This window comes from Lynx canadensis, chromosome D1 (genome assembly GCF_007474595.2).
Source record: "Lynx canadensis isolate LIC74 chromosome D1, mLynCan4.pri.v2, whole genome shotgun sequence".
In the NCBI taxonomy this organism is placed as follows: Eukaryota; Metazoa; Chordata; class Mammalia; order Carnivora; family Felidae; genus Lynx; species Lynx canadensis.
In genome coordinates, this window is record NC_044312.2 from 113,600,607 (window position 1) to 113,624,402 (window position 23,796).

At 65.5% G+C, this 23,796-nt stretch overlaps 1 protein-coding gene across 10 annotated transcripts in view; it reads right to left on the reverse strand.

Moving 5' to 3' along the window:
* Positions 1 to 544: 544 nt before the first annotated feature.
* KCNQ1 (potassium voltage-gated channel subfamily Q member 1) overlaps positions 545 to 23,796 on the reverse strand; it is a 321,029-nt gene continuing 297,777 nt past the window's right edge. For 5 of the 10 annotated variants that reach the window (XM_030331340.1, XM_030331346.1, XM_030331339.1 and 2 more), the window contains 2 exons: positions 3,049 to 3,117; positions 545 to 1,682 (listed from right to left, as the gene is read on the reverse strand). In XM_030331340.1, coding sequence (XP_030187200.1) covers positions 1,461 to 1,682; positions 3,049 to 3,117 — 291 coding nt within the window. In that variant the 3' untranslated portion in view covers positions 545 to 1,460. Of the gene's footprint in view, positions 1,683 to 3,046; positions 3,118 to 23,796 lie in introns of those variants that run through there. The other 5 variants (XM_030331343.1, XM_030331341.1, XM_030331338.1 and 2 more) reach the window with 3 other exon arrangements.

Genomic DNA, 23,796 nt, shown 5'->3' on the forward strand with positions numbered 1-23,796 from the left:
CCGAGAAATGACAGTGCGGCTGGTGTGTGGGCCGTGGGCCTGGAGGACACGGTCCCTGAGCTCCAACCCTGTGCGTGTCTGAGGACAATGACCTCACCCATCACCCCGTCCCTTGGAGGAGTCACAAGACCTGGAGGGGCTGCTTCCCATGAGGGGCTTCCAGAGAGAGCAGGAGGGGGCTCTGAGCTGGGCCCCGGACCGAAGAAGCGATTTCAATGCAAGGAGGTGAGGGTGGGAAGAACATTCTGGCAAAGGTGCCAACAGGGGCAAGGCCTGGATGGCAGGCCATGTTTCCTTCCCTCTGCTCAGCTCGTGTGGACAAAGCTGGCCTCGGTGCTGGCTACGGGGACGGGGCAGTAATGGCCTGGCCTCAAGGTGCCTGTGGGTCACTGGGAGGGGCCCTCCTGCCAGCGGGCTGGCTCCGGGCCTCTTCTCCTGCCCTGGGGCAGGGCAGACGGGCCCAGGGTGCTCCCCAGGAGGACAGGCGTGTTCCAAGGATGGGTCGCTCCCTCGGGAATCCAGGCGAGCGCAGGGCCCAGACAGATTTCGTGAGTCCACGTTTATTAGGAAAAGCGTCACAATTAAGAGTCAAAATCATACTGTGAAACTCATTAAAACACAGATTCCAAATCACCTTAAATTATTCTGATTTCTGTGAGACGTGACGCCCGGGAGGAGCCCCCTGTCCCATGCAGGGACCGTGACAGCCTCACGCAACTCCTCGCCCAGCAGCCGGCCAGGGGACACGACGGCTCTGTGCCTCTTTCCAGCTGATCGGACCTGGCGGGGAGCTGAGGCGGGGGCCGCACGCGGGGCAGGGAGTGAGCGGGAGAAGCTGCCAGTCCAAAGTGGGGGACATTCCACCCCCAGGGGAGCACTCTGGGGACCGCGGTGGGCTGGTCCCTCCTGCCGGAAGCCGTGGCCCAGGCCTGGGGCCTGCTGAGCGGGGCTCCGGGGCCTCCGTCATGGGCATCCTTGAGTTGGCACGGGCTGGGCCTGCCCTGCCCTGCCTGCCTTCTCCAGGGGTCCTGGGTTCGAGTCTGAGGGTGTGGTACCCCCAGACCCTGTCCAGGCTGCCCCTCTGTCTCCTCTCAGGAAGCCCCCTAGGGCCTACCAGGGTGGGCCTGCACTCCCTGTGCTGTCTCTTGGCCGTACGTGGGACGGACCAAGTGCCTCGGGTGTCCAGCCTGCGCCCTGCCACCGTGTCCCGACTGCCACACGAGTGATGTGGGGTCCACGGTGTGGTCTCAGAGCCGAGAGGGGCCCCCGAACCCAGCCGAGTTCTAGTACCCGCCGGCTGGAGAGAGGCGGCCTCAGGGACCCTTTGAGAGCAGGCTCTCAGGGCAGCATGGCTCACGGGGGGTCTGGGGCCTGGGAGGGAGGGGCCAGTGACCCAGGGGGCCCGGCCGCCCGGGGCTCCTCCGGGCCTTCCCTCGAGGGCCTGGGGCCCCGAGCCCCCATCAGGACCCCTCCTCGGGGCCCCTGCGGGGCACAGTCAGCTGCTCGTAGGTGGGCAGGGCGTTGCCCGGCAGGAAGAGCTCAGGGTTGGTGGGGCCGCAGGGCTGCACCTGAGCCCCGCCCCCGCTGGGGGGGCGGCTCCCCGGGGGGCCGCCGTGGTGCAGGGACAGCAGCTGCTGAAGCATGTCCGTGATGAGCACCAGCCTCTGGTCCAGCTGCGCCACCTGTGGAGACGGGAGCAGAGGTGAGGCCGGCGGGGGCAGCCCAGGTGTGCACGTGGCCTCGGGGGCCCCGGGGCTCCGAGAAGCCCGGGGGCGGGAGGTGCCTTCGTGCAAATGCGAGCTGCGCCCGGCCCCGGTCATGCCTGTGTGCGCGCGGAACGAGCACACGTGTGTCCGGGCCCCCCCCCCCCCCACCCCACCCCGTGTGTCTGCACTTGTGCGAGAGGCCCCTCCCGCCCCTTCTCCCGAAAGTGGAGCCCTGGGAAGGGCTCGAGGGTCACGGGGTGGGGTCTGCCCTCTGCCTGACCCCTCTGTCCCCCTACCAACGGCACCACCGTCTTCCCGCTGAGCCAGAAAATCAGGACCCCGTGTGCACCGACCCCCCCAGGGGTCAGGCCAGGGTCCCCGGCGCTCTCTCTGGCCACGTGGCCCGACACTCTGTTTCAACAGTCTGTCCTGCTCTGGGCACTGGGGCTGCCCCTGGTGGACAAGACAGGGCCACCCCGTGAAACGCGAAGCAAATGCGGGCGCAGCACGGCCCGGGGCCAGCGAGCGCTTCCCCGCCAGGGGCTGCTGGGTAGCCAGCCAGGAGTGCAGGGTCGGGGGCCAGCCTGGGGCGGCGCAGGGAGTCCCGGTGGGCCCTGGGTTGGGTCCTGCCCGCAGGGAGTAGGCCAGGAGGCGTGCCGAGCCGGTGAGCCGTGGGCCCGTGGGGTCCGGGTGTGGGCCAGGGTCTGGGGTCGCGGTGCCCTTGAGGGTGATTCCTTCCCGGTGCTCCATCAGAGAAGAAATCAGGCCTTCCTTCCGCTGCCTGGGGTACCGGGAGCACCGGAAGGACTGGGAGCGGTGGGGACGGGAGAGGAGGAGCGCAGTTCTACCTGAGGGCTCCGTCCTGGGCCGCCCCGGGGCCCACTTCCCCGGGACCAGGCAGGGCCGGGTGCTGGCTGGCCGGCCCCGGGGAAGATGGCTGCGGGGCGAAGTGGCCTTAAACCCCCGAGGGCTGGAGACCCAGGAGCCGGTCCCCAGGGCGGCCGGCTTCCGAGGTGGTGTGGCCGCCCGCCCCCCTCCTGCCCACCCTAGACCCGGAGCTGGAGGGGAGGCGGGGGGAGGGAGGGGACGGTCGAAACAAGATGCAGAGGGGGTCCCTGCTGAGGAGCTGAAGGAGTCCCTTCACCTGAGACCCTGTACCAGGTAGGCCAAGATGGGGGCCAGAAGGAGAAACCCCCGTCCCAGCAGCGGCCCCCCTCCATCAGAAGGGCTGTGGGAGGGGCCCTGCCCCTTCCCCAGAGGCAAAACCCAGGTGCCCCGTCTCCCAGCTCTGTGGGGCTGAGGCCGGTGCCTCCCTCAGATGGAGCTGGGTCTGAGACGTAACCTGTGTAAGGTCCCCGGACAGGGGCCTGATCCTCTCTTCTCCCGGATAAATCTGGTGCAGCAGCCCCGGCTGTAGAGGGAAGGGGAAGGGGAAGGGGAGTGGGCTTCTCTGGCTCAGCTGGGGTGGGGCCTGGGGCCGCTCCGCTCAACCACCCCCTGAACACCCCCCAGATGACCGTCCAACACCCTCGTTCTCTGTAGAGCTGTTTGGAGGCCACTGACCGAGGCCCCAAGAAGAGGACTTGCTCACGGCCACCGGCCGGGACCCCCGCCTCTCCCATTTCACCCCTGCGGCCCCCACCCCTGGGCTTCTGTGCTGGGAAGACACGCATGTCAGGCAGGGAGGGGTCAGGGCAGAAGCAGCCGGTCCTGGGAAGGGGTGAGAGCAGGGGTCTGGGCTGAGCTCAGAAGGCTGAGTGGACACTCACAGTGACCGGGACAGGAGGCGACGCGGCGGGGGGGCTTGCTCGCCGTCACAGCCAAACCCCACCTCCCTCCCTGGCCCGAGACTCCCGGGGCCCCTCAGTTCCACTTCCTGCGGGCGCCCTGGGAGGCCCAGCGGAAGTCACCTGGGCTCCCCGAGGCCTGCACACCAGTGGCTTTGAACAAGGCACATCCGGGCGTGGCCCAGTGGCACTTAACTGGCCGCAGCTCGGGTATCGATCGGTTTGGCATTAATTAAAGCACCAAGTACATTACAGAAGAGGATCTGTGGTTTCATAAGCTTTCACCCTGCGGCACGTGCACATCTGTCGAAGCCCCCAGGTGCGCATGTGGGTGTGGAAGCCTTTACAGGGTGTTCTGGGGCAAAGAGGAAACAGAGGTGTGACAGGGATGCGGGAGGGGCGGGGGAGGCCGGGCCTCTCCTGGCCGCCTGGGCACCGTCCTGCGGTCCGTGCTGGGGCCGGCAGGGGTGCGGTGAACGGTGGGGGGGTGGTGGGTGGGCCAAGCCTTCCAGAGCCCTCCCGGCCCCTTCCCCCGGAGCCGTGCCCCTCCTGGAGCTCAGTGGCTGGCCTTGGTGCCACTCCCTGCCCCCAGGGCTACCTTGCGCTCAGCTGCTGGCTCTGAGCACCCCAAGTCTGCCCTGTACTCCCCAGCCCCTAGGCCCTGCCCCTCAAGGCTGATGGAGTCCGACACTCTTGTGCTTGGGGGCAGGGCATCAGGGTGGTCCCGGGACTCATGCAGCAGCCCCTTGGCAGGGGCCTTACTCGCCCGGGCCGGTGGGCTCCGGAGGGCCCGAGCTGGGGTGACGGGCGGGTAGCTCCTGTCTGGCCCTGGGCCTGACTCTGTCACTTCCCAGAGGGATGGTCCCTGAGGTGGCCTTGTCCTGCGCTCTGTCTTCTCCACTTGGGCACAGGTGACTTTGTCCCGCTTACACGGTGGAAGGTGACGCGATGAGCACTCAGAGGGCCGGGGTAGCTGCCATGGGCCACAGAGGTGCGTCCACCTGGCGGGTGCCCAGGGGAAGGCTGCCGCGCTCGGGCCCCGGAGCCGCTGGGGCAGATGGGTTTTGGGGATCTGGGACCTCATCCTTCCTTGCAATCTGATAGGGACTGAAAGACTAAGGCCGACAAAAGCGCCCTTGTTCCTGGTCTGAACTCAGCAGACGATGCACGCGGCCCTCGCAGGAGAAAAAAGCAGTTAGAGTAACAGCTAGCGAGAGGGCCCCGGGCGGCTGGTGATCAAACCCGAGGCGACAGGGTTCCTGTGTGATGTGGTTATGAATTTGTTTTCAAAAGAAAATCTTGAAAAAGAGTCTTTCAAGGGAAATTTTTGCAGAACCTGCCTGGCCTTGATCCCAGCCCCAGATCTGCTGATGGCCCTGGCCGCACTGGTGGGAGACAGCCAAGGGGTGGTGGTGGTGGGGGGGGGACACCAAGGCCTGGGGCTCGAGGGAGGGAGCCCCCTGCTCTGGGAGGCAGCTCGCGGTGCCCTGGGGCCACGGGCGGTCAGGGTCTCAAGGTGGGGCAGGACCTGCTCTCGGGACATCTGAGAGCCGTCTGTAGGGTCCCGGGACGAAGGTCACTTGGGCCCTCCTGTTTGCAGACTGTCCAGGACCCGTGTGGGCTGCAGGGAGTTGGGGGTCCGAGGCTCAAGGCACGCAGGAGTCTGGGGCCCCGGCTGGCTCCACGCTGGCTCGCACGCCAGGGACACGCACGGGGACGTGGCTGCCATGACTCAGCCCGTCTGCATAACCTCACCTTTCACCTGCCCTCCATCCGTCCTGCAGGCCCCCAGCTCTTCCCCTCCCATGTCACAGATACCAGGGAGGTGCGGGAGTGAAGGCCCAAGGAACGTGGGGGCCCTGGGGCTGCCGCCGGCCGTCTTCTCCCCCGCCCCCTCTCTCCCCCCCGGCTGCAGACCTGAGACACCTGCACGGTCCCCGTTCTCCCGGCCCCACGACTGCCGAGCCCATTAGACGGCGAAGCGGCTGCGGTCCAGGTGCACCTCGAGTCCCTGGAGGCTTCCTGGAGGAAGGGGTGTGGCTGGCCCACGGCTGGGGGCAGGGCTAGGAGGGACTCGGGGTAGGGGTACCTTCCCCCAGCCAGGAGGGAGCCCTGTGCTGGAAAGCTCAGGGCAGAAGCCCGCCTTGCCTGTCCAGGGCCCCAGGGCCCCAGCAGCACCCCAAAGTCTCACCCCAAAGTCTCCCGCCACCCCTTCCAAACACACAGGGCTCATGCGAAGCCACCAACACAGGGTGGGACACGGGGTCTGAGGAGTGAATGCTGACCGGCCCGCCCCATGACACAGCCCGGCCACGCCGAGCGGGACCACGGGCCCTGCTGGACGCAGGAAGGACCGAGGGGGTGACACCCCACCTGGGGCCGTGGGGCCACCGAGCAGGGACTTTTGGGGACTCTATCCCTGTAGACTGCCACGCCTGTGCCCTGCTCCTGTGGGCGTGGCCCCTGGCCCTCGCTCAGAAAGCCGCTGCATGGTCAGGGAGGGCGGCGGGGGTCACGGGGACCTATGACTTTTGCCCCCTGTGCCCTCCCGCACATGCCGGGCACCCGTGTCCACGCGGAGGTGTTGGCTCCATCTGGGGTCTGCCTGCCCAGAGCTCTCCCCACTGACTGTGCCAGCAGGAGGGCCCCCTGATGCGACAGCCGTGGTCCGCTGCCCTCTGGATCTGGAGCGCGCCAGGCTCGGGCGGGGGACACACACCGGCACGTGCACACTGCGAGCACACGGCGTCCTGCACTCCCATCTAGGCCTTTCCACCTCTCTGGGCCCGGCCCGTCCCTTCCGCGGTTTCCTCGCCTCAGGAGAAGGTTGCAAATCTCGGCGTCAGGCTCAGCATCGTGTCTGTCGGTGGAGCCGGGGAGAGCCCTGCCCCCCCCCCTCCCCCGGCACGGCCCAGCCCAGGCTAGGCCGCCATGCTCCCTGGCTGGGACGGTTGCAGTAGCCTGTCAGCCAGCTTTCCCCTGCAACGAGCTCCACCTCAGTCCCAGAAGCCGCGTCCCTGCTGTGGTCCCCTGGCACGTCCCCCTTGGCTTTCTGGCCTCCCCTCCTTCTTCCCTCTTTATTCACTCCACTCCAGACCTCCGGGCCGGTCCGTAAACATGGTGGCCTGTGTCGGGGACGCTCGTGCTGTCGGCACCAGCCACTCCCACCCTTAGGTCTTACCAACATCACCGACCGAGCTCGCCGCCCTCCCGATCCCCCTGAGCAGCGCCTAACCTCTTTCCCCCGGGACGCCCAGTGCGGGTTTGTGTCGCTCATCAGCATTAGGCTCCACGCGCCCGGGACCCCCGCCCTTCCTCTCCAGCGCTGGGGGGCTCCGGGGAACGCTGGCAGAATCAACGTAGCAGGTGCTACGGGGCCCAGCCCCCCGGGGACCCTCGGGCCAAGGGGAAGGGGGGAGGCGCGAGGTGTCCCAGCCCGGCGGGCGGCCCGGCCGGCCCCGAGCGCGCATGTGGCCTGCGCTGGGCCCCCGACTCCTCGGGGCTCGGGAGCCCCCTCCCCCACGGCAAGCCGTTGACAACAGCACCCGTAAATCACCCTCTCGGGAGGGCCCGTGGGGCCGGGCCGTCTTACAGAGCTGGGTATGAGTGGGAATAGATCACAGCACTTCGTAACGTCCTAATTTATGGCAGGAGACGGTGTAATTGCGTTTATGGCTTTGTTTTAGTGCTTTCGCTCTTGGAGGAAGACCGACCGTGTTTCTAGCTGCTGGGGTTTACTGCCAGTCCCCGGGGCAGCCGCTCGGCTGGGCCTTTCCGCCCTGCGGCCAGCGGGCGTGCACCCAGCCGCCCCGGGGGGCGTGCAGGGGAGCCGCGGGAGGCTGGGAGGGGGTGGCTGTGTGCCTACAGGTGTGCCGCAAAAGCGCGGGGTCCGGGTGCAAGGGGAGGGCCGGGCACCGGACAGGCCGCCTGGGTTCGGGTCCCAGCGGGGTGGGCTGGGGTGGGTCGCTGCCTGAGCCCGCTTCTCAGGGCGATGGCACAAGCCCCCTCGGCGGGAAGCTGCAGGGATTGAAAGGGTTCACGCTCGGGACCCCGGAACCAGGGCCCGGCACCCGCTGAACTCCGACGAAGGGTCCCGCTGGCTCGAGACCAGTGATTCCTGAGAGCGCGTGTTCAGGCGTGCACGTGTGCTGTGCGGACCGAGGCTGAGCCAGGATTCCGGCGCAGGCCGGTCGGCGCGTGTGCGGGCACACGCGTGTGCACGCACACCCACACCGGGCTTTACAGAGCACGGGAGACTGTGTCGGGGGATGCGTGGGCCGCTCGGGTGTGATTTTACACAGTTCGCCGCCCACCAAATCGTCCCCTGAGCTGCCGAGGGTGTGAGTGTGTCTAGCGGGACCTCGAGGCCCCTGGGCCTTTGCACGTGCCAAGGAGGTGAGCGCCGATCCACAGCCGGCGGTGCTGCTGGGACAGCGCGACACAGGGGGTGAGCAGCAGGGGCCCCACTCGGCGGGGGGCTCTGCGAGGTGCCAGGTGTCTTCCAACAGGGACTCGTGGCCACCAACACGCGTCGTGTCCTTCCGCCGTCTCCCAGGCCTTCTGCTTGGGTGAACACCGGCCCAGAGAGGCAGGAGACACGGCAGCCACTGCATCTCGGCCCCAGCACCGGTGTCACGGGGGGCTCGATGGGTGGGCACTTTGCTAAGGTGAGTGTTTTGGAGGCCGCGGACCAGGGCCCCTGCCCCAGCCCCTGTCCCTTGCGTCGCCTGCTGTGCCGTTCGCGCTGCAGGGCGGATGGAGGAGGCCGCGCACATGGAGGAGGCAGGTGGCCTGAGCCGGGTCTCGGCCGGGTCCTTGGCGTACCGTGACCGGACGGCTGAGGGCCTGGTCAGTGCCACTCCCCAGGCCCCTTCCGGAGGCCTGCCTGGGCCTGGCTGGCCCTCGCTGAGCACGCCGCAGGAGCACGGGTCGCCTGCCTCTGAGAAAGTCCTTCTCCCCGCCCACAGACACGTGCTTGCCTGGGGGCGGGAGAAGGGGGGACCCCCAGCACCGCCGGGCTCCGGGCCGTCCGCCGACGGGGGCCTCAGGATCATGGCGCAACCCTGCACACCCAGCCCCAGGGCATCCCTCTGCACAGACACCCCCAACTCCAGGCCCCAGCTCCGTGCTCCCCGCAGGGACTCCAGGACCTCGCCTCTGCCGGCACACGGGTCTCACGGGGTCTCGGCCCAGCAGGTCCCAGAGGGCACTCGGGCCCAGCCTGCCCCCAGCCCTGTCCTCCCAGCTCAGACATTCATACAGTACAGCACTCAGTACCTCCCACCCGCTGGGGCCCTGAATCCAACCCCTGGCCTCTCCTTCTCCCACACCCCAGCCTGGCCGGCCGCGTCGCTGGATGGGACTGTCATAGCCACTTGTCACCCACGGGCTGGGCCGTCTCCCTTTCGCCCTAGACAGCTGCCAGGCCGAGCTTCCCTCCGCGGACCTGCGCTACCGCCCCCCACGGAATTCCCGGAGTGAAAGCGAATCTTCTGCAGCCCCCTCACCCAGTCCTCCCTGATCCTCTTCTCTCAGACCCTGAGCACATACGCCCCTGTTGGTCCTGCCCCAGGGCCTTTGAACGTGCTATTCGCTCTGCCACCACGTCGTATAACCTCAGCTCCAATGTTGAGAGCAGACTTCCCCGACCTTGCCAGCCAGGAGCCTCCTGATCTCACTGCTCACAGTTCCGTTTGCACCTCTCCCCACTCCGCAAAATGTCCTAGTGTGTTGGTTTACGTGCTCGTGGCCCCTTCCACCAACCGAAGGCTCCTGAGGCCAGGCCTTCGACCACGCTGTCACTGTTGTATCCCCAGAGGGCCTCCCAGAGCCTGGCATGTAGTAGGTGCCGGGTAGATACACGTGGGATAAAGTTGGTGCCTCACAAATACTGCTGGCTGAGCAAACGAGGCCCCCTGACATTCTCTGGGGGCCCCAGTGCCAGGCAGGAGGGACAGAGGTCCCCCAAACCCAGGGCTTGCCCTGTCTCTGGAGCAGGGGCCAGGAGCGCTGCCGCCACTGCTCTCAGGCCTTTTCATTGTCATTGACTTACAAGGGCTCTTTGTATATTAAGGAAGTCTGTCCTTTGACACGTACATCCCGACCGGTTTTCCCTAGTGTGCTATTTGCGTCGTGAATCAGTTTGTGGCAATCGTGAATATTATGTTTTGTCTTGCCGTACAAAAGTCTTATTTACCTGTTTGCTTTTTCACGCAGTGGGCGTTATCCCTCTTCCCCTTTCTGGCTTCTAGATTTCTGTGCACACTTGGGTGGCCCTTTCTTCCTGGCGCTTTTTTGGATGCGTGCTTTACCCGCAAATCTTTGATTTGCACGGGACTTAGTTTGAACTAGGGTTTCGGCGCCGATCCTATCGATGCACCCAACTTTACTGAGTGGCCTCCCTTTTCCCCTCTGCACGCGAAGGCCCTCTTTACACACGACGTTCGGTACGCCCCAACCTACCTTGCCATCTGCGCGAAGACCCTAATAATGGCGGCCTAACGACGCGCTTCGCTCTGGGTCCTTCCTACACGGCAGGGCTGTTCTTTCTGGAGGTGGGGAGCCTCGGTAGCTCCGTCCCCGGGCCCAGCGGAAGAGGCCTCGAGGGGAGCGGGGACCAGCTCACCGGGACAAGGCCAGTGCGCTCTGCCCTTGGCCCCCGCGGCCCGAGGGATGCGTTCTTCTGCTCCCACCCGGGCGAAGCCTGTCCTCTGTCCCACTGTGTGGTCCGGGCCCATCGCCCGCCCTGCCGGCCCTGGCCTCGGAGCCCCCTGTCTGGCCCCGCTCCCGCCCCCTCCCCCCTGGCCGTGACGAACATCCTCCTGGGACCCCACGTGGCTCGCGCCCTCAGCTCGTCCACGTTCTGCCATCTCCTCCACGAAGCCTCCCTGGGTTCTGTCCTGCATGCAGAGAACGGCCCCCCAGGCCCCGGCCCCCGTCTACCTTTCCTTTCCTCCAGAACTCATGCCCACACCACCGGCCTGTTTCTCATGGGTTTTACTTCCTGTCCCCCCCCCCCCCCCCCGCCGGATGAAAAGCCCTGCAGAGTCTGTGGGCGCTGTGTTGTTCGTGGACACAGTCCGTCCTCCCGGACACACAGTCCCCTGCCCTCCCCCGCGCCTTTGTCGGGGACGACACGTCCACGGCCCCAGCAAGCCCCACTGAGGCCTCCGCGACCGGCTTACAGCAACGCTTCAGGGAGGAGAAGGAAGGCTCCCGGCACAGAGGGGGTCGGGGCAGAGTCAGGGGGACCCGGAAGGGGGGCCTGGGTGGTGGGCTGGGGGAGACCCCGGGTGGGGCTCGGGCCTCCCTGCCGGGCCGGCCAGCCCCCAGCGGGGCCTCCGGGGGGTCCCGGCAGCGGAGGCCAAGCAGGGGCCGCCGCCCGCCCTGCCCACGTCCGGCAGCCCTGGGCCGGGCCGACGGAGCCGCCCTGCTCGGGGGCCGGGCAAGCGGGAATGTAGGGCAGGCTGGAAACGGGGGCTGGAAGCGAGAGGCCGTGTTTATGTTGGCGGTGCAAACGCCCCACCTGCGTTTGATTCTCCCCCGCCTCCCCCCTGCGCTGCCCCTCTGACGAGCCTCAGAGTCCAGGAAGCCAGGGGGACGCCGGGCAGGACACTTTGTACCTGGAGCCAGCGGCGGGGCGGGGGGGGGGTGCCTCGGCCGAACCCCAGGCCGGCGGGAGGGTGATACCCCGCCCGGTGACGGCTGGCAGGTGGGCAGGGGCTGCCGGTGGCTCTGCTGGCCGTGTGCTTTCTGCCACCGGCTGCTTCTGGTCAGGCCCAGCCACCCCCACGCCCCCACCCGGGGGGGCCCTCGGCCGGGGCCTGGCGACGGGAGCCCTAAGCCCGCCAGCCTCCGGGCCACCTAGCGGTGCCCCCTCCAGGCTCGGCTCACCCTCCCTGCAGGTCTCCATGGCCAACAGACCTCACCTCCGTCTTCACAGCCCGTCTTGGCCCTACGCGCAGCCCCTGGAGGTCTCCCTACTGCCCTCGGAATGGAGACACGGCCCCGCCTTGGCCACAGGGCCCCTCACGGTCTGGGCCCTGTGTCCCACCTCAGTCACTGCCCCTTCGTGCCCCAGGCTGGCTTCTTCCGGTTCCTTGGATGCGCCACAACCCTCCCTGCCTCAGGACCTTTGCACCAGCCGGTCCCACTTCCTGGAATAGTCCACCCCTCCGCAGAGCCCACGGATCCTTCTCCTTCTTCTGCCCCGGGCACCGCTGGCATTGTTTGCTTCCTCAACATCTGCCTCCCTGAAAGCAGGGACAGGCCATCCCTGACCCCTCACCGGCCGGCTGACTCTGGGCCCAACGGGGAGGGGACAGCTGCGTGGGGCAGCTGAAGGGGCCCGTCTGACAATGGAGGTCCCCGTGTATGTGGTTGGGTCTCCTGGGGGGCAGGGTCTGGCTCCCCTGGACAGTCCCTCAGGCCCATGAAAGAAGGAGAAGGCCCCAGCGTGTCCCCCAGGTTCCCAGCACCTCACAGCTGCCTCTGACCAGTTCCCTGTCTCCCAGCTCCGGCCACACCCACGGCCCGGAGCGTTTTCTCTGCACCCCTCTCTCAGGCCGCGCTCTCTGTCCCACAGGCTGGGGCCCGTGCACCCAACCCCACCTGCCCGGCCCCGCCGGCCGAGCCCCCTCCCCAGTCCACGGCCCGGCCCGGCTGGGGGTTCTCGTGGTCTCGTTTTCCAGCCGGCCCGCTCGCAAGGTGCGCGTGGTCTAAGTGCTGCCCCCAAACGCGAAGACGTTTCAGAGAGTTGTCCCCTTGGACCGGCCGCCTCACCCGGCTCCTGTCCCCTCCCAGGTCGCCTGGCTTTCCCCCCGCGGCTGTACTCGAAGGCACCGACGTCTGCACGTGGACAGACTCCCTCCGCGGCAGGTCTTAGCATAAATGGTAACGGGAGACGCTGCGGCTCTCCACTGGCTTGTTTTTATTCCACACGGGTCTTGGGGTTGTCTTGTGGAAACATGTCCACGGAGCCTGCTCCTGGGGGCGGCCGCGCAGGGAGCCTGTTCGTGGGGCTCTGGGAGAGTCACGTGGCCGGTGGCGGGGAGGCTGAGGGCTCAGAGGACAACCCACCCTCCCCCGCCTCCATCCCCCAGCCGTGCAGGCTCCGAGGGACTCAGGGGAGGGGGCTCTGCTCCGGGAAGTGGCCTTCTGGGGGCCGTGGCCAAGGCTGTGCTCTGCAGTGGCCCTTCCACGTGGCCCCTGCACCTGCCTTTCTGCTCCCACTGGCCCCTCCTTGGCCCGGGGCTCACAGTCAAGCCTTGAGGACGACCCTCCCCTCTTGCTAAAGGGTTCTTCCTCCTTTATTCTGGGGACTGGGCTACCCCACAGGTGGGGTGGGCCTCCTGTGACCCCGCCTCCGACATGCCCTCGACCCCAGAGACCACTGGCCCCCGACAGAGCACTTTGTGTCCTTCGGCCGTCTCTCACCTTCCCCACCCCCTTGCCACCAGGAAGGATCGCTTCTGCCCGACGCCTGTCCCCCTGGCCGCTTGGCTAAGCCACACGCTGTGTCCCCTGCTCCCCGGCCGCTGCAGACCCGGGACGGTCCGCCCGCATCCGGCCCGGGGGTCCCCCAGAACGCTGCCGGCTTGCACCCTGCTGGCCCACTCACCTCCCACGGTCTGCCGCCTCCCCCAGAGCTCTGCGCGCCCTTCTCCGTCTGCACCTCGAGGACACGGGGGAGAGGGGTCCTCTGCCCTGGCCTGTCCTCGGGCTGTCCAGCCGCTGTCCGAGGCCGCCCCACGGAGAACACCAGCCAGCTTAGCCCTATCCCCTCTCCCCAGGTCACCGGCATGCCCCTCCCTCCACCAGCAGACTCCCCATCACCAACAAGCAAAACGAACGAAGCCCTCCCTTGACTTTGCCCCGTGGCCACAGCCCCCCCGTCTCTCCTGGGAGGTGCTGTCCCCTGTCCTCTGGGCCCAGGCCGGGCAGCACCTGCGTCCAGCACCACGCACGGGCCTCCTGCCTGCTGGGCCGCCTCTGCAAGGCGTCAAGGCGTCCGGGACTCAGTGAGTCCTCCCTGGGCCGGACGTCTTCCCAGCCTGCTCCTGTCCGAGATCCCTGCTTAGGTGAGGGGTCAGGTCAGAAATCCCGGGGCCTCCCGGCCCCTTGCTCTGGGATCTCTCATGTGAACCAACCCCAGAGGCACCAGCATGGTCAAGGCTGGACACATTCGGGGCCCAGCAAATCGATCTCGAATCTGAGCCTCCCTCCTGCCCGCCATAGCCGTTGCCCTGGGCTGAGCCACCAGCAACCCACCGCATGCCACGGCCGCCTCTCACCTGCGGCCCCATAGCCACTCTTAGACCTCAGGACAAGGGCTTAATATAAGGGCTCCCCGCGCCCTCAGCGCCAAGGCCAGGGTCACCGTCGTGGCCCTGATGCCCATCACAATCCGGTCACGTCTTCCTTGCTGCCCCTGCTTGATCGGCTCTGTCTTATGGGCCTTCTGTGCAGGCTCAGTCCTGCCACGGGGCCTTTGCACCTGCTGCCTGTGAGGCAGGCTCTCCGCTCTGTGAGCTTCAGACTGCCTCTGCCGTCCTTTAAGCATTTACGTAAGTGCCCTTCTCAGGTACCACCCCCATCCCGGCATGCCTGTGACCTATCCGCTGCCCTGTCCTCGGTCCCTATCACCGTTTTGCGTCTCTGTCCACTGCAGATGGTCAGCCCCTTGAGGGCGGGGCTCGTCGCAGCCGCTAGGCCGGGGCCGGGCGCATAGTAGGTGCTTCGTGAAGACTCGCGCAGAAGGGGCCACCAGAGGCCGGAACTGTTCAGGTCGGCTCCAGGGAGGGCGACCAGCAGAGGGGCTGAGGGGCTCGGCCCGCGTGTGTGCTCGTGCACGCGCACGTGCACGGGTGCACACACACGAGCTTCCGCCAGAGCTGTGCCGAGGGCCACGCCGGCTGCGGGTGAAAGCTGGGAGCTGGCGCCTGCGGGACTCAGGGGTGGCGGCCGGGACGGGGGTGCGGGAGGGCTAAGGTACAGGCCGGCCCCCCGCGGTCCCCGGGGGCCCTGCCTGCTCTCGAGGTGCCGGGGTGTCGGGTCTCACTGCCTCTCCCGCCTTGGTCCTGGCCCGGAGACAGCAGCCACATGACTCAGCGGCCCGGCACAGGCTGCAGCTGTGGCTGAACTAGACGGGCAGGCAGCCCCCGGCCCCCCGGCCCCCCGGCCCCCCGGCCCCCGGGCCCCTGGGCTGGGACCCAGCCCGCGGCTGCTCCCCCACCCCCACTTCCTGCTCAAGCTCCTAGGACAGGATTCCCTGAATTCGCCGCCCCCTGAGGCTGGAACCAGGTTGCAGGCTGGGCCCGAGGGCTCTGGGCTGGGGTCCCAGAGGGGGGCCGGGGTGGCCGGGCCTGGAGTCTGGCATCCAGCCCCTTTCCTGGCACCTGCAAGAGCCTGTGGGGAGGGAGGCGTGGGACGAGCCCGACGGCAGGGCCGGAGCCCCCTTCCGGAACCTGCCTTCCTAGGGAAGTCGCAGGGGTTTCCTCCCCTGTGGGCTCAAGCCCAGTGTCCTGCCTGGAATGTGAGGCCTTGCTGGGAGCTTGGGGTGTGCCTTCCCCATGTCGTGGAAGTGACAACGCCCTCCCAAGGCTGTTCCCTCGTGGCTCGTGAGGCCCAGGGCCCTGAGCCAGAAGCCCCCCCAGCCTGTCCTTCCTCTGCCCGACACCGTCTGCCTCTTACACAGCCCTCGGGACGGGGAGCTCAGTATCTCATGGGTAAGCCCAGCATGCTCGCTCTGTCTGGGTGTTGGGGCAGACCCCTCCACGAAGCACGAACCCCAGCCCCGGCAGCACGGGCAGATGGGCCTCCGGGAGGCTTGGGCTGGGGCGGGAGCGCACAGGCAGCTCTCCGAGGCCTCCCACAGCAACTTCTGGTCCTCCGGCCATCAGAACAGCGAGGGGCCCTCCAGGCTCGCCTGTCCTCTCCGCCCCCCCAACCGCCCCCTCCCTGGCACCTCGGTGCTGCGCCCGGCACCCTGCCCTGTGCCTTGCCCGCGCTCTGCCCACTGCCCCCCTCCAAGTCCCTCGCCCTTCACGGCTCAGCTTGGGGTGGTTCCCACCTCGCCGGGTCTGGGCGCCTCCCCGGGACCCACCTCCCGGGGACGTGTGGCCCCGGGGAGGCCTGTGCTCTCACCTGGCCACGGCCAGGCACAGCAGGTGCTCGGTGTCATGTGTGGGGGCGGACCCGAGCCTCTGTCCCCCCGCCGCCCTGGCCCGGGTGCCCAGGCCCTGGCCACGCTCCCCGTGGCTAAACAGGGCGTTGCTGCAACCCCTCCCCCCACCCCCCCACCACCCACCGAGACCGACTCTCTGGGAAGCGGGTGAGGAGGTGGGGAAGCAGGGTGGGCGGGCAGGAAGTTGCCGGGGCTCCAGGCCAGGCCCCGAGTGCTCCAGCCCCATCTGGACAGAATTGGCCGGTCCCGCGCCCTCTCTGCTCCCAGCACCCCTCCTTCCCAGGCAGGCGGACGTTCCCGGCCCTGCCCTCCGTCCCCGTTCCCTGGCCCACCTTCCCTACTGTTGCCTGAGGTCCCTCCCCGGGGCCCCTGCCCTTGGGGTTCTCGCTGGCTCCCCCGTTCTGCTGGCTGGGTGTGGCCGACCGCCTGGTCAACAGCCCGACCCCACCACCTGTCAGCACGGGCCGTGGCCTTCGGTCACCTCTCCTGGCTTTTGTCGTGGCCTCTGTTAGCCACGCGTGGGAGGGGCGCTCTGAGAGGCGGTGGCGGGGTGGGTCTGCCCGTCCGGGGCCTGGGCCAGTCTCTCGACCCCCTGCCCTGCAGTCTCGTCCCGGTCACGGGGGCAGGTGGTGGTCAAGTCATTCACAGTCACTGACGGATGACGAAGTGCCATGGCCGGGAGGGCAGGGGCCCAGGGCAGACCCGGAAGGTCGTGGCCGTGCCCGGGGGCCCATCCTGCGGCACGGGTGACCCACGGATCAAGGTGGTCTTTACACAGGTGCCGGGAGAGGGCACAAATCCCCAGAGTTCCGGGCTCCTGGTTGGGGCGGTGTCCCGGGAGGGGAGCCCGGGGGGCAGGTGGGGGGCCTGGCTCTCAGGCTCTGCCTCCCCCCTCCTCCCCCAGCCTGGACGGACACCGGGAGGGCTGCGGCGAAGGTGGGGCCCCCCAGGCCAAGAGGGACCGTCTCTGGACACAGGGGCCTCCCCTAGTCGAGTTCCCCGGGGTTCCGGGGTCCCACCCTACCCGGGGCGGGCACTGCGAGGCACTGGCCCCGGTTCCGTCACTTTTGGGCCTCGATCCGCTGGCTTCTCCGGAAGCCCATGGGCCGCCCGCCATTTGGGGAAGGGAGGAGGGGCCGGGGCCAGTGGCAGGCCCTCCACATGCCACCTGCCCGCGGCGGGGAAGGGAGGCCTGTGCTACCCCAGGGCGTCCACCCACCCTCGGCAGAGGAGTCTGCACGGGGGCCGGGTCAAAACGGAAAAGAAAGGGACTTCTCTGCATCCTCACAGCCCCCCTGGCCGGGCCACCCACGGCCCCTGTGAAAGTGACAGAGCCACTTTTGTCCCCCTGCACTCTTGTCCCCACCTCAGTCCAGTCTCCACACCAAAGCTGTGACCTCAGGAAGCCCGGCTCTGCCCCTGAAGTGTGTGGCCACAGGGCCGGGGCACTGGCGGGGAGAGATTCGGGGTGTCCTCGGGAGGCCGGAGCGGAGTGGCGGGGGTTCCCAGGAAAGCCCACAATGCTCGGAAGGTGAGTGGAAGGGTGGGGGAGGCGTCCACCCAGGAGGGAGGTGGGGGGCTGGCCGGGGGCCCGTCTGGCCTAGGCTGACCTGGGAGCTGATGAGAAATTCAGGCCCCAGCCTGCGGCTCCCAGCCCGCCCTTCCTGCTCCTGAGGCCGGAAGGAAGAGCTCTTGGGGACACCGGGGCTGGGTGGGGGGGACCCACACTGGCCAGACCGGGTGTGGTCTGCAGGCCTCTGGGAGGACGTGGGTGGCCCACTGTCACAGCCTGCAGGTTCCCCATTCGTGCCCAGATCCAGGGGCCTTGGAGACCATCCTTGGTATCACTTGGGTCACATCTCAGCAGAAGCCCCCGTGCCTCTGTCAGCCTGAGTTAAAGGCGGGGAGGGCGTCCCCACTAGTGAGCCCTTCTCTCTCATTGCTGTCCCCTCCCACCGAGCCTCAGCCCCCGGCTCCCGTCCAGGGACCTGTCAGCTCCAAGTGTGCACATGTGGCTTGAAGTGCCTGCCTCCTTACCTGCTCTCCTGCTCTTCTCAGACCTGGCAACACACCCTCACCTTCCCCCTCTGAGCCCTTGCCCTCTGCTGACCAAGCCCTCTTCCTCCTCCTTCCCCTCCTCCCCAGGAGGAGATCGTCCAGTCTCCCGCACCATCGCTCCCTGCCTCCGTTAGGGAGTTTTCTCACCGTCAGCAAGTGAGGCCACTTGACGAGCTCCCGAGGGTGCTATATCCCCCATCCCTAATTCGACCCCAGACGCAGCCCTTCAGCCTTCTCAGCTGTCTCGTCACTTGACCTTGGTATTTCTAAATCAATGCTTATATTACGATTCCTTGCTTTTGCAGTTTTAGATGTTATCTAGCAACTGCCTAACATGGAAGACGAGAGATCACGATTTCATTTTCACAACCCCTGCTCCTACCACTCCCCTATCCTCTCAATAGAGTTATATTGCAGTTCCAGGCTAAGTAAGTATTTACTGTTTGTGTTTTATGTAAAAATCATGCAACTTTATATGCCTACATAAATTAGGTTTTTACTTGAGTCACGTGGTCTTCTATGATTACGACTTTTTGTTTTGCCTGGGGTTAAGAGTTGCCTTCATGTTTTGTTTAACATTTTTAAAAAGATTTTAAGTAATCTCTACATCCAACGTGGGATTCAGACCTACAACCCCAAGATCAAGAGTTGCGTGCTCTACTGACTGAGCCACACAGGTGCCCCTGTTTTGCTGAATTTTTAATGCATCTGTCACTAATTCATTCTTAAACTTTCTGCCAGAATTGTAAAGCTTCTATTCATTCAGTTGAGAACACTAGCAATCTATCAGCTTCATAATGTTTTTTTCCTGGAAGTTTCTTCCTGGAGTCCTTGAAAGACTGGTTGTTCTCCAGGCCTGCTTAACAACTGTAATATCTAGAACTTCTTTCCCTCTCATGTTGGGAATTTCCTTGGCCAGTTGGTCTATCTTTAACTATCTATCTATCTATCTATCTATCTATCTATCTATCTATCATCATCACCTATTTTTTGGTGTTGGATTCTCCTGGTTCTTGGAGCCTATGCCTTTCTTTTTTGGTTTTCTCTTCATTTTGCTGGAGCATATCCTCAAGTGACTTTCTGAGAAAAGGCACGTGGTAGGTAAAACTTTTGACTGTGCGTGTCTGAAAACGTCTTTAATCTACTTTCATACCTGAGACTTTGAGTGTAGAATTCTAGATTGGAAATATTTTTGCCCTCAGAAGTTTAAAGGCATTTCTGCATTATGTGCTAGTTTTCCGCATTGCTGTTGAAAAGTCTGATGACACTGTGATTCACTACACTGTGTATGTGACCCACGTCTTCTCTCTGGAAACCTAGGACGTCCACTTTATTGCCGGTGTCAATGAAATCACAACCTGGGGCCCTGATGAGGACACTTGGGGAATTAAGGAGGAAAGAGTAGAAGTCTTACTTCTCAGCATAAAAGCGTTCACTGAGTCCCGCTTGTCTTTATCGCGATGGCTCACTCTCCACCCCACCTGCTCCTGGTGTCCCCATATTCAGAACCTCTCAGAGCCAGCTTCTCCAGGGGCTAAGCCTCCTGTCTCTGGCTGGACTGGGGGACAGGCAGTACCCGGCTTCACGGGCTGGGAGCACGTATGGCCGGGGAAGTGTCTGCTGCTCGGACCATCTCCAGTAAACATCCTGTCTTCAGTCCCCTCCGGCAGTTTGGAGGCTCCCTGGGGCACCTGACCGCGAGCCGGCCCGGGGTTCTGGGCTGGGAGCCTGTCCACTCTCGGTGGCTCTTACTCCTGCAGGGCATAGTGCCAACACTCCGGGTCTCCAGAGGTCCTTCTGCCTCCCCATCTCTACACTTTTGTCTCTCTTTTCTTCCCTTCTGATCACGTAAGCCCTGTTGATTTATATTTTAGAACACTTAAATGTCTTTACTGTCGTTTTAATGGGGTTTGGAGGGAGCAGAAATAAACACACGTGTTAATTTGCTGCATTTAACCAGAGGGCGTAGAGTGACTTCTCAGCCGTCTTCATCTGGCTTGTGGTCCCTGGCACCCACCGCTCTGGTTACCAGTGGCCTCCCAGTGGCCAACTCACCCTGTCTTCTGCCCTGACTTCTCAGAGTTTTCCTCTGGGGGAGGGCGGGTCCCCCCACTGAAGCCCTCCAGCTCCCGGGACGCCACTCCCCTGGGTTCTCTCTTCCAAGCCCCCCCCGGGACCCCCTTTCTCTGCTGGCCATCGCCCAGTGGCTGCCTCACTCTGCCCCTGTCTCCGGCCTCCCCACGTCCGCACGTTGGTGGTTCCTGGTTCCTCAGGGCCAACCACGCCGTGGAGCCCCAGCCCTGGCCTCGCCACTTTGGTGTCTCGGGGGCATCCCGAACCGATACGTCCTGTCCTCCTTGTTCTCTTCATCCTAGGAGGTGGCGGTGCCACACAGCCGTCTGCCCCACTGCCGTGTCCCCTCCCCTTTCCTCAGCGGCAACGTCCGGTTCCCACCTGAGTTCCATCTCCAGACACATGTAGGATTTGTCCTGGACAGAGATGTCAAGCGGTCCCCACGGCCGTTCTCTCTCTCTCCGTCTCTCTCTCCCTCTCTCACTTTCTCACTCTTTCTCTCTTTACTAACAGAACCAGGAATTAAAGGGGTTGTGTGCCCGCCTGGAGTAGAGGTTTGGTTTCTCAGGGGCCCTTGTAGCGACTTGAGGCGTATGTTACATTCTGGTCAGTGGACGTAAGAGAAGCTCATACAGGTGGCCTCTGTGCAGGGTCTTGTCCCTCCTTCCTGCTGCTGGAATGCAGATGTGATGGCGACTGTGGGAGCAGCCACTGGGGGCCATGAGGCGGAAGATGTGTGTTCTGGACCAGGAAGCAGGCAGAGAGCAGAGTCCTGGGCTTCCTGTGGTGCGACCCCGGGGGTGGCAGCGTGCTCTCTGGATTAGGTTACCACTGGTGTTGTTGTCTTAGCGACAGCCGGGACCAGTCCCCTGCCCTGAACCCGGTCGGTCCCCTCTGGTGTCCCCGCCCCATTCAGCACAGAGCTCAGCAGCATGTAAGCCAGCGCAGGTCCCCTCCAGTCTTACAGCTTCAAACCGTCCCGCGACTTCCCACCAAAGTCTGAACTCCTTACGGGGGCGCTGCCGGACCCCGATCCGTGCTGCCAGCGCTCCGCCCTCCCCCGTCCCACTGGCCTGGGTGCCACCGTCCCCTGAGCGACCAGGATCTCACCCCAGGACCTCAGGATTGATGTCCCTGGCCCCCGAGTAAAGGTTGGTTGAATGACGTAGGGAAGAGTTGAGCAAGTGACATAGTGCAGCCTCTGCTCTCAGAAAGCGCAGGAAGCTTCCAGGGCTCTGGCTGGGGTCAGAGCCTGGCCGTCAGCACCACGAGGTGCCGTCAGGGCCAAGGGCGGCTGTGGCAGCCCTGCCTCGCTCCTGGATGCCTGTGCGGCTCACGGGCCCCTCATCTCGTGTCTGCCACAAGCACCCCGCTGCTCACTCGCTGTGCGCCCCTCTTCCTCCCCCGGTCCTCGCTGCTCCGCAACCTTGCGCCTACCGGGGCGCCTGCGGGCTCCTTGCCCGTTTCTCCCTGGACCGAGCTTCCCGAGACGCGGTTTTGTGCAGCCCCCCCCAGCACCTGGCACCGCGCCTGGCACGCGGGAGGCGCCCGACTCATGGGTCGGTGGACCCGGGGTGGATACAGTTGCCCTGCACCCCTCTCCGTTCTCCCGGGGACCTGCTGGTGGCGGGCCGGGCGGGCCCCCCGCCCCCCCCCCCGCCATCTGCACCCTGTGGGCACCTGGCCGCAGATCGTGGGAGCAGAGGCAGGAAGGGCTCAGAGGCCAGGCCTGGCTCAGCCTCCAACACGGCCGTCCTCCGGAGTTTCCGTGACTGTCTGTGCGTAACCGCACGGCGGTTTCCATCCACGTTGCCAAGTGGCAGCCGCCGGGCCTGGCCACGGGTTCTGATCCCCAACAAGCCTGCTCTCCGTCAGGCGGCCCTGGGAAGCTGGGGAGCACCGGGGGCCCGAAGGGTTAAGCCGCCCTCCACCACCCCGGTCTCGAAGGCCGGGCCCTCTTTCCTTCCAAGTCACAGCTGACGTGAAATGGAGCCTTAAAATGCAGCTGACACGGAAAACAATAGCGCTCCCTCGGAGAGGTTCTGCTGTGGGCTGAATGGCCCCCCGCCCCCCAATAATTACTCAAGACATTGGCATGAGCCAGGCCTGGTTAGGTAACAGGCTGCTTGCTCTGGAGACTTATAACTCACAGACAGTACACATGATCTCCGCAGACAACAAAATCGTTTCCAGGATGGCGGGGAGGGCGAGGCCTCAGGGAGAGGGTATGGGGGCAGGAGGAGCCCAGACCGGGCCCGGTGGGGGTGGGCCCGAGGGAGGGCCTCCGGGGGGCCCCAGGGATACAGCCTGGGAACTTGGGAGCTGGGGAAGCTTCTGTGGGGAAGGCACCGCCCTGACCCTCGCCGCTCTGACCCCCCGCCCGCACCCCAGTCCCTGAGGCGTGAGGCCACCCCGGTCCGGTCCTCTACCCAGCAAAGCGCGGGGGACGCTCATTCATACTGAAGTGTGAAGGTCCAACTGTGTTGGGAGAATTCCCTCCTTCTCTGCAGAAGATCGTTAATTGTCCGTCTACTGTCCGCGGCCCCCATGCACATTACTCCCTCAAGGGCAGGTCCACATACTTTCCCCCGGGTTCCCAGCGCCTAGTACATAGCAGACATTCAGAAAATATTTGTCGAAGACGACATCTAACCCGAAGAAGGAAGGGCCAATGGCGTAACTTCAGGCACATGGGGAGGGGCCTCCTGGCAGCAAGTGCCAAAGGGACTCTGGCAAGCGGATGCCTGTGGACGCTCCTGCTGCCCTCAGTGCCTCTTTCGGACACCTGGGCCTCCGGAGTGCTCCCGCAGGAAATGCCCGTTTCCCTCGAAGGATGCTGGGCCGCGGCGGGCGGAGGACTCAGAACGTGTGGGCTGGGAAGGCCCTGCCTCGGCCTCCCCTCCCCGCCGTCCAGGTCTGCCCAGCAGCCCGGCCGCAGGCCCACGCCTGGGGACCCATGTCCGGGGCTGCGGACGGAGGGAGGCTCCTGCGCGGGCCGGGCCTCGGACGCGGCTTGGGGGAGCAGCGCCTCCCGCCCTCTCCGGACCCGTGTTCCCCTGCGACCGGCTCTGGGCCCTAGGACACCCCTCCCCAGGTCCCTCTGACCTCCGCTCGGGCCCAGGCTGGGGTCCGGCCCGCCACCCCTCCTGCACTGTCCCCAGCCAACGTGTGGACGCGGCACGGACCCACGGCTCCCCTCGCCGGGCCCCTCTGCCGGGCAGAGCCGGCCTCTGTGGACTCTGGCTGTCCCCGCCCCGAGCGCCTGCCACCTCGCTCCGACACTCGGGCCCCAAGAATTTAGGGGGCGCCTACGATGCAGCAGCAGGGGGGGGGCCTGGTCACCCCGGTGATGTGATTTACATCCCCGACCAGCGCAGTGTCCAGCGAGGTCAGAGTGGAGTCAGACCAAATGCGGATCCCGCGGCTCTGTGTGGCCCGGGCCCGGCTTGCTCTCCTCCCCTGCAGTCCCCTTGCAATCCCCTGGCTGGCGACCTCGTCCAGAAGGGTGACAGCCTTCTTCAGGTACCAGCCCTACGCTCGCCCCTCTCCAGCATCTGATTTCAGCTCGGACCTCTCTGGGCCTCACACGCTGACTGCCGCAGGCAGGTGCCCCCAGGCAGCAGCTGAGGGACGTCACGTCCTCCTCTCTCGGGCTGTGTGGCCAACCGGAGCCTGGTGGGGGGCGGGGGGTGCCTTTCCTGCTGACGGCCCTGCCCCACCCCCTGACCCAACCCCTCCCCAGGAATGTGTTTGCCATGAGGTTTCTTCATTTAATTGACTTTAGACACGTTTCCTTGTCGGGGAGTGACGACGGAGCTCTCACACCATTTACGATTCTCGAGCCTCTGATTTTCCGGTACAGCTTCACCATTATTTTGATTCAGTCCACAGCGGTCTGTGCCCAAGGCTTAGTCCCCTTAGAGCCAAAAGGTCTGTGGTTCCCCACCCTGTGTTCTGGTAAAACCTTTATCAGCGTGACCCTCAGCTG